Below are 9,726 nucleotides of genomic sequence, written 5' to 3' on the forward strand. Positions count from 1 at the left end.
AGGGCTTTTGCGGTCAGCTGTTGTGAAATAACCTGTTGTGCGAGGTGCCGATTTTCGGCGCACAGGTAATTTTAGATGACCGTAACTTGACACAACACTTATTATACCAAAAAGAGTTGGCATAGCGAAACCAGGTGGAAATTCAGTTTGGGCGGCGCAACCAAATGGAAACTGGCTTTGACCGTCAAAGGCTGTCAAGATAATACCACTCATCGTGGGATGTGCACACTTTACAGGTAGGAAGGGACCAGTAAACGGTACTTCCAGTTCGAACCACTTTGCAATAGGTGGCTCTAAAGCCGAGAAAAAAAAAATGGTGTGTACAGAACTCGGGGTGTCAGCGTTTCTACATCCAAAAGGAGGCTGATCACGAAAGAAAGCACACCACATAAACTTCCATACTCAAACGTCGATTCTCCAGTGATTCCGAGTGTCATTGGTGTTTTCTTTAGATTTATATTTGTCACTTTTTTTACCGTTCGATTCTTTCTTTATGAAGTACAGATTGCGTGCCATACTTGTCCGGAAATATCATCCACACATGATGGGGACGAAACTTCTTTGGAGGGCATTCCTCCAACGAAATTGGCACTGCATACCCGCGAGTGTGGGATGGCATTTCAGTTCGTCCCATCGGCGCTGACACATGTAGGCGTTACTGGTACGAAAACAAACGCAGAGCGCAAAGCGGCAGTGTAGATAATGTCAGCTGTGCCGACACAGTGGCAGACATGATCAGGAGACCAAAGTTCTCGCGTTGTACGGCACGGCTCCATCGTTGTCGCTGTCCCATAAAACATCGACGAGGTAAAAAACTGTGAAACTTTGTCTCCACGAGATACGACGCATAACTATTGAAGTACTTAACGACTCAGCACAGGCAGCACTTCATGCTGTGAACCCAGCGCAACCGCACCGCTCCGACTTCAATGCGTACCAACGTACGCGGCGCGGTTTCGGTTTCGTTTTCTCTGGGGCTCTCACTGCCTACCTTCGGTACCGGCCGCGCGGCGGCGCGCCAGTCGCGTCGCACGGAGTGTATAGGATACCACGGTTAAGAACAACATATGGAAACCAGAAACTAGAATACATGATACCTCAATTCCTAAGCAAACATCCAGATGTTGTGAGAATAATACTAAATATAGTGCTTCACGTTGCAGCTTCAAATACGATTCAAAAAAGTATCTCCTGTCATGTTGTTCGGAATGAATTTGAACGTCAATTTGTCTTTACATACACTGGGTATAGTATTATGAACAGGTCTGTTTTAGCTACTGTATAAATTATGACGTGTAATTTTCATCCTTGTGGAGGTAATGGTACCAATGATATTGCACTGCTGTTTCTTGCCGATGTTATTTTTTTCCCGATGTTTTGTACTTTTTTTTTTCTCTTATTGACTGCTGATGCAGTGTACTGAGGGGACTGGGCCTCGTCAGGCAGAGCTTATCTGCATTTTGTCCTTTCTCCTTGTGACCCTGTGTTCAAAATAAAACAAACAAACGAACAAACAAACAAATGTGTGACGTCACGAGTCCCGCGCGTTGCATTATTTGACGTTTCCCATAATGCACCGCGCGGCGGGTATGCCGACGCCGACAGCGACGCCGCTCAAGCCGGAAACGAGCGCCTATGAGCTGCGCTCTAAACGAAAAATCACTTTATAAGAGATAGTATACGTACTAAAGATATTTCTATTGTATCGAGTTTTCAAGAACAAAGGAATAAGATAACAAGTGCACTACGACGGGCCAAACGAACATATTATGAATCGCTGTTTGAAAATGAGAACTAAACGGATGTTTTGTGAAAGAAGTCAAACTCTATACTGCACGAAGGCCGTGCATTTGAACAAATAACTGAACTTTAAATTAACGGGGAAATTAAAAATGGTAAAGCTCTTGCAAATGCATTTAATGACTATTTCGTCGATTTAGTGCATAGTGTTCACACAGCGGAAGTTTTAAGATATGTGGAATGTATTTCTGACACCATTTTTCTTTCCGCAACCGACGAGGTAGAAGTTATTTCAGTTTTCAATTGCTTGAAAAATAGTAGAAGTTGTGATATTAATTCCATTCAGCTAAAACCGGATAAACATGTCATAGAGTCGATTGCCTCTATTTTAAACGGGAGTGTTTTCACGCAAAATGCAAGAGGTCGAGGTTTTGCTAATTTATAAGGTAGGAGATAGAAATGAACCTCGGCAACTATAGGCCGGTTTCTATTTTGCCGATATTTTTGAAAAGTATTAAAAGAATAATCCACAAAAGACTCTACAGCTTCTGTGAAAAACACCGCATCCATACTCCCAATCAGTGCGGGTTTCGCAAAGAAACCAAAAAGACACAATTTTAAATAATATTGAGAATAAGCTCGTTAGATAGGAATATCTGTTGACTTCTCGAAGCCATTTGATCGTCTGAATCATAAAACGCTATTATTTAAACCAGTGGTTCTCAACCTCCGGTGTTTCGCAGACCCCTTGTGAATCTACGGAGATGATGGAGGACACCGTTTGCGGCGAGGGGAGGGGAGAGGTATAGGTTAAATATAATAGTGATTTAATAAATGGATATAGCTAAGGGCTAGTGTGAAGTAGATTTCTTATATTGACATACACATGCCCGAAAACTGAAATATTTCTTCTCGACCTGAAGAAAGACAACTTTTATTGCCGGGCTTGACTGATGAGGAAGGGGCTTCACGGACCCCTAGAATGCCTTCGCGGACCCCAACGGTTTCGCGGACCCCTATTTGAGAACCACTGACCTAAACTACAGCAATGTGGCATAAGGGGAATAGCCCGAAACATATTTGAGAGCTACCTGGAGTTCCGTTTTCAAAATGTCGTAAGAGGAGGGCAACACTCTCAGTCTAGAAAAATAAATGCAAGCGTACCGCAAGGAAGTATATTAGGACCCCTTCTTTTTAATTTATATGTAAATGACATCATGACCAACCTTGACTGCAAAGCAAGCTTGATAATTTATGCTGATGATACCACTATATTGTTTTACGGGATCAAACATTTCTGTAGTTATAGAAACGGGCAATCGATTTTTAGAAAAACCATGCATGTATGGATGATTTTGAATTCGTTCGTAATAAACAGTAATGAAACAAAAGCTATAGTTTTTAGGTCGAAAGGAGTAGGGTTTTGCGATAATCAGGTTCTCTTCCTAGAATCTTGTAGTATAGAAATTGTAGAGAAGGTCAACGTTCTTGGCGTTATATTTAATGAAAACATGCGAAGGGATGATAGGGTCGACATAACTAGAAAAATATCTATCAAAAGTGCTGGGCAAATATTGTTTAGTACAAAAAAAAAAAAAAAAAAAACAACATTACCTCCGTCTACACGGAGGTAATGTTTTCTCTATAGCTCTTAATTCTATACTTGCTTCAATTACTGCTTTCTGGTATGGGAGAACACCACTGGGGGGGGGGGGGGGGGGGTTACAAATATTCGTAGCCTGCATGTACTGCAAAAGGAAGCCCAATTCGAGTTTTCTGCAGTGAAAAGTTTGACTGCCACACGGCGCGGCTATCTGAAAAAATTAGAATTATTGAGATAACAAAGTTTGCAACTACAAACTTGCACTAGCATATAAGACAGCTCTAAATAGCGAAAACAGTAGTTTCATATCGCTTGCCGCTCTTCGCTTTAAGAGTTCTCTGCATTGAACTCGTCATGCGGATGTCTGGACAGCCCCGCGCTCCAGAACCAACTGCGGAGATCAGGGGGACTTAGCTCGACTTCGGCGAGAATCTCTCCGATGTGACGTCACGGGAGAAGGAAGGAGCTTCTTTTGACTCCGCCCCGGTGAGTTTCTCACTCCTCTTCTTACATTTCCGACCTCCTCGGCGGCGGCGAGTGTCTCAGCTCCGATTTTCCCCTACTCTCCACTGAAGGGTTTAATTTGATTTAAATCGCAAATGACAAATAAAAATTAATAACAGCATGGATGCTAATTATAAAAATAAAGCTTGGAGATGGGCTAGTTAGTTAGACATTGTAATGGTTTGCTGCGCTGCGTAGATGCAAGAAAAACGCAATTGATAAAGTTTAAACTAAAACAGGATAGAAGAAAAACAGCATACACGAATGACGCAGACAAACAACTTTGCAGTTTCTTTCTTTCTCATCTTTCTCTCCCCCTCCCCTCCCTCTCCCCTTACCACCACAAAGCCACAATAATTTTTGTATTTCAAAATACGGTGAGGGGGGAGAAACATGAGCAAAAATTGACCGCATCTCCACGTGGTGAATGGTGTTGATTGGGGCGAAGCTCTGGCTGTGCTTCTCTGCGTAGACGCTGAGCCGCAGCATGCCGAGCCTTTCGTTCGTTTTCATCTATGTCACAAAGAGAATGTGTGGTGTGGAACGTGGTTATATACGCATTTGAGCATTTTACCGCAGCGCCCTCTCGTCTCTAAACGTTGAGCGCATGCAAAGTTTAACGCATGCAAAGTTTAACGCGATTATACGCTCCGTGCGGGAACTATAGGAACTATGGAACGCATGCAAAGTTTAACGCGCCCTCTCCTGTATAAACGTTGGGCGGCTACATGCAACGTTTCATCCATGACAGAAACCCCAGCTCTTGAGTTCCTACCACATCTCAGAGCCCCCGACTCGTCCCGCAGCATACCTCGGCAAACCTCACTCATGAGGGCCCTCACTCACCCTCACTCACCCTCATCTTCACAGGTGAGGTGAGGGTGAGTGAGTTTCTGAACCAGGAAAATTCATGAGTGTGAGGGTGAGTGAGGGCTGTCAAGGCGGTGAGGGCCGTGAGGGCGGTGAGGGCTGTGAGGGCGGTGAGGGCGGTGAGGGCTGTGAGGGCGGTGAGGGCCGTGAGGGCGGTGAGGGCCGTGAGGGCGGTGATGGTCATGAGTGCGTGAGGGGCGTGAGGGCGGTGAGTGGCGTGAGGGCCATGAGTGCGTGAGTGGTGTGAGGGCGGTGAGTGCGTGAGGGGTGTGAGGGCCATGAGTGCGTGCGGGCAGTGAGTGGCATGAGAGGCGTGAGGGCCGTGAGGGCCGTGAGGGCGGTGAGTGCATGAGGTGTGTGAGGGCCATGAGTGCGTGAGGGCGGTGAGTGCGTGAGGCCCCCTTCAGATCGAGCATCTTTCTCAGCAATTTTGGTGTTAATGGCGGGTTGTTCTCTAGCTTTCCCTAGATCGACACGAATTGCTGAGATCGGGTCCGGCTCGAAATAAGCAAGCAACTCGGAGCAATCCGAATACGTTTGAAGCGGCTGCATCCAATCAGGGACGCAAAATTTTCACGTGATACCTCGTGCCGGTGATGATGACACCGAATGAGTTGGTTCTGGTTTGAAATCGATCGTTTTTATTGGAAATAAACTGTTTCAAAAAGGTGCATTAGTATTCTTAACGAGGTTTAAATGCATAAAAACACGTTTATAACGCGTAATTTTGTCTAAATAGTGCAAGAGATATATAAAATTTTATGATGACGATGGCAAATTGCAGCAATTGGTTGCTGCGTGTGATCGCGGGCGGCCCGTGTTGCTGATGTTGCGACGTAAAGTTTCCGGGCGAAATTGCCCCATCTGAAGCTAGCCTGAGTGGCGTGAGGGCCATGAGTGCGTGAGAGGCGTGAGGGGTGTGAGGGCCACATGGGTGGTGAGGGCCACATGGGTGGTGAGGGGCGTGAGGGCGGTGAGTGGCGTGAGGGCGGTGAGTGGCGTGAGGGCGGTGAGTGGCGTGAGGGCGGTGAGTGGCGTGAGGGCCGTGAGGGCGGTGAGGGCGGTGAGGGCCGTGAGGGCCGTGAGGGCCGTGAGGGCCGTGAGGGCGGTGAGGGGCGTGAGGGCGGTGAGTGGCGTGAGGGCTGTGAGTACGTGAGGGCGGTGAGGGCCGTGAGGGCGGTGAGGGCCGTGAGGGCCGTGAGGGCGGTGAGGGCCGTGAGGGCGGTGAGGGCCGTGAGGGCGGTGAGTGGCGTGAGGGCGGTGAGTGTCGTGAGGGCCATGAGTGAGTGAGGGGCATGAGGGCCGTGACGGCGGTGAGGGGCGTGAGGGCCGTGAGGGGCGTGAGGGCCGTGAGGGCGGTGAGTGCGTGAAGGCCGTGAGGTTCAGTGAGGGTGAGTGAAGTGCTTAAGGTGAGTGTGACTGTGAGGGTGAGGGTGAGTGAGGGGCTGAAGGTGAGTGTGGCTGTGAGGGTGAGGGTGAGTGAGGGGCTTAGGTGAGTGTGGCTGTGAGGGTGAGGGTGAGTGAGGGCGACCTAAAATGCCGACCTCTGTCCCGCAGTCGTGGCCGAGTGGTTAAGGCGATGGACTAGAATTCCATTGGTGTCTCCCCGCTCAGGTTCAAACCCTGTCGGCTGCGCAAACATTTTTTTAATAATTTTTTTTTGCCCTACAGGAGCACGTGATGACGTGATGACGCCCCTAAAAAATGACAGTTGTTTGCCTGCGAAATTCATGTATGTTGTTTTTCTCCAGAAGATCATCCTGGACCCGTCGTCGCTGTCAGTCGCCGAGATCGTATACGCGACGAGTTACAGCGGGACTTGCAGCCTGAAACTCCCGTCGACGTGCCAGTCCCCGAGGAACCGCTGTCTTACGCCGCAATGGCCCGACGACCGCCGTCAGCAACCCGCCAGTTCCAGCCACCGGCGCCCCTCGGCGGGAAGCCCCTACGCCGCATTACATTCGGCGCACTGAGGAACAACCTCTGTATGCCTGAGCAGCCGAAACCCCAGCGCCAAGGAAGACGGACATGTGACGCACGGCTGACTGAGAGTCCGTCGAGTCAGCTACCTGTGTGTAGCTGTGCTAAGACCGGGTTAAGAACATAATTCACTTTCTATAACACGGCGACTTGCCAGTTTTATTGAAATGTCCCAGGCTGGGTTGTTAAATATTGCACAGAGCACAGGCTTGAGTACTTTATGGTAAGATTTAAGCATTGGTATTCAATCGTGACTGGCACACAATGTACTGGCTATTATCTTTTGTAAGCGTATTTCGACATATAACCTGTCAATCAATAAATCGGCGTTTACTATAGTGTTCACTACCAAGATCTTAATCTTGATGCTGACACACAAAAAAAAAAGAGGAAGAAGAAAAAAAAAAGAAGTTCACAACAGGCATGCGGTTTAGACGTCTGATACTAAAGTATTAACGTAACCAGAAAGAGAAACGGATTATAAAAAATATATATTTTGTGTCTTTGTGAGTTGTGCCACTTTACAACTACAAGCATGAAGAAATTGACAAGGGTGGAGAGTTGGGCCAGTTGGTGATTCATAATATTTAAAAAGCGCAACGAGACATGGACAAGGAAGATAAACAGACACAGCGCTGTGTCGCTGTCAATCCTCGTAGCCCGTGTCTCGTTGCGCTTTTTTAAATATTATGAATATGTTAAACGACGGCAAAAAATATGCACTTACAAAAAAAAAAAATTAAAGAAAGCTTGCGATCGTTTCAAAGTAACCTTGAAGTCTCCTTCAACGTGAGACACCAAGAAAAGAAAAAACAAAAGACAAAAAAAACAGGAGCAGTTCATCGATCTTTTTTATTATCCGTGGAAGCATTTCTGGAAAGCATTGCAGCGATTTCCATTAAGCGTCAAAGCCATTCACGACGGGAACGGCACCGTCAACAAAGCAGACGGATCGCTTTCGGCAGAAACATGGCTGCCGCATTCTGATTGGCTACAGCATCCGCTAGCGTCCTTCCAATTGTTCGTCGGTAGTCACGTGTGGCGTACGCGCAATGTCTGTGTGTATGGCGTGTCGGGATGTCGATGCTCTTCATGTTTTCGTTTTGTTTGGCTTGGGGGAGGGTCGTTGCCATGGTGATAGCTCGCTATCAACAAATGAAGCGCCGATGTTCTCTTGTCGGCTCGGAACAACCGTTTTGGCGCGTGCCAATGGTGGTTGGGAGGTCGTTGCCATGCTGACCAGGTCCATTCGGCCTTCAAGTAAGTTCTTTTGGCATAAGCACGGCTCTTTCAAACGAAATGAATGCCGGATCCACTGCGTTTTTTGGGAAGCGAAGGCACAAAGAATATTCGAGCCGAAACAATATTTCTTTGGCAGCCGTATTAGCAGTTGCAACGAAACCAATCGAACTTAAAGCAGGTAGGCAGGTGAGATGGGTAAGGATACACATGCTAACCCTTGAGAGAGGGGACAAAAGAAAGGACGGACTGGCACGAAACTCCGAAACTTTGGAGTTTGATGTCCGTCCTTTTTTTCCCCCGTAGCTCCAGGGTTACCATGTCCAACGCAACAGTTGATTCTCCAAAACCAAACTTGCCGAGAACCTCGATGTAAATAGATGCAAAAAAGTGAGTTTATTGGGAAACAAACAAAGCAACGTATTCTATTGCACATCGTTGAAATCCTAATTGCTGACATTTCATAAGATCTAATACGTGTGTAACGTTTTCTTGCCCGCAAAAGCTTACTTCAAGAAAGTTTTTCGGGTCAAAAAAGTTTTTCGGGACAAAAATTCATTTTGTAGCCAGGCGGTGCATAATTTATGTTTCATTTTAAGTGGTGAGGAATAAATAGTGCGCGCGTCTCTATATGTTTCCTTAAAGGCGTGCGGAAGCCAAATTCTGGAGCTCATCTCTTTGCTTAAAAATGATGCGGGTTAAAGTAGGACTTCACCAACACCGATATTTCATAGGATAACGCAAGAAAACGCATTTTAAACGGAATAAAACAATAACCGAAAACCACCTCGTGGATGCCTTGTGAACCTTTCGATAGAATGTAATGACGACAACATGTTAGTAAGAGCAGCGCCACAACGGGGATGTACGCTCACTCATAAATTACTTAGGCCTTAAAGTAGTACAGAGGCACTTTGGAGTGAAGAAAGTAACAGCAGAGTGGGCCGCCATTAGTTTTAGTATAGGGTAGTCTTTCGACGCTTATTTCGGGTGGTTTAGGGATTGTGTACGTGCGAGTGTAATGTCGATGCCATGAAATGTCAGTTTAAATGTGCCCGAATGCGGCACTCTCTCCTGATGACGGGAAAGCCGCCTTGATCGACTGCAACGGATAAATGAACTCGATCGCTACAAAAGGCTATACAACTTAGCTAAAAGGAGACGGCCCGTACGGTTTGCAAAGCGGCTCACATGTAAACAAATCACTGCGGCGTTTTTTCGTGGCTTCGGGGATACGTGAAAGAGCCGACGTCCAGGAAGCTCTTTGTCAGCAAGATCCACGTAAATACCTGTTCGCACTGGGAGCGGATCCGCACTGGCATCGCGTTCTTGAATACCGCTTCGGGAACAATCTTTTAAAACCAATTTTATGAACCACTGGGCCACTAGATAATCTCAACTCGCATGCTGACGTGACGCTCGACAGAGAAAGAGATTCGACCGCATTTAGTAGCTCCCAACAATTGCTAACTCGACAAGTGCTGGCGTACAGTCATGTCGGATTAAAATGGACATACTAAAAAAGTATACGTATACCCATGTTCCGAAGAGCGCGGCATTTATTTGAGCTCTATAACACACAAAAAAAAAAAAGGAAAGAAGGAGATCACATCGAGGATAGTGTTCTTTTTCGATGAGAGCGTTCACCACCGGCTTGCATCGAGAAAACGAGCTAGGTACGACGAGGGGAAAGACTGGCCTTCTTACCCCAAGATAGAGGTCAGGGTTCAAACTATTCATACGGCAAGAGTCCAGAAAGGTCGCATCGGCAAATGCCATTCAGCAAGCCA

At 46.8% G+C, this 9,726-nt stretch overlaps 1 protein-coding gene across 2 annotated transcripts in view; it reads left to right on the top strand.

Annotated features, from left to right (window-relative positions):
* LOC8034107 (protein C12orf4 homolog) overlaps positions 1 to 7,020 on the top strand; it is a 106,968-nt gene extending 99,948 nt beyond the window's left edge. For both annotated transcript variants that reach the window (XM_042294402.1, XM_042294403.1), the window contains one exon: positions 6,469 to 7,020. In XM_042294402.1, coding sequence (XP_042150336.1) covers positions 6,469 to 6,690 — 222 coding nt within the window. In that variant the 3' untranslated portion in view covers positions 6,691 to 7,020. The remainder of the gene's footprint in view (positions 1 to 6,468) is intronic.
* The last annotated feature ends 2,706 nt before the right edge of the window (positions 7,021 to 9,726 follow it).

This window comes from Ixodes scapularis, unplaced genomic scaffold (genome assembly GCF_016920785.2).
Source record: "Ixodes scapularis isolate PalLabHiFi unplaced genomic scaffold, ASM1692078v2 PGA_scaffold6__148_contigs__length_123643588, whole genome shotgun sequence".
Lineage (NCBI taxonomy): Eukaryota > Metazoa > Arthropoda > Arachnida > Ixodida > Ixodidae > Ixodes > Ixodes scapularis.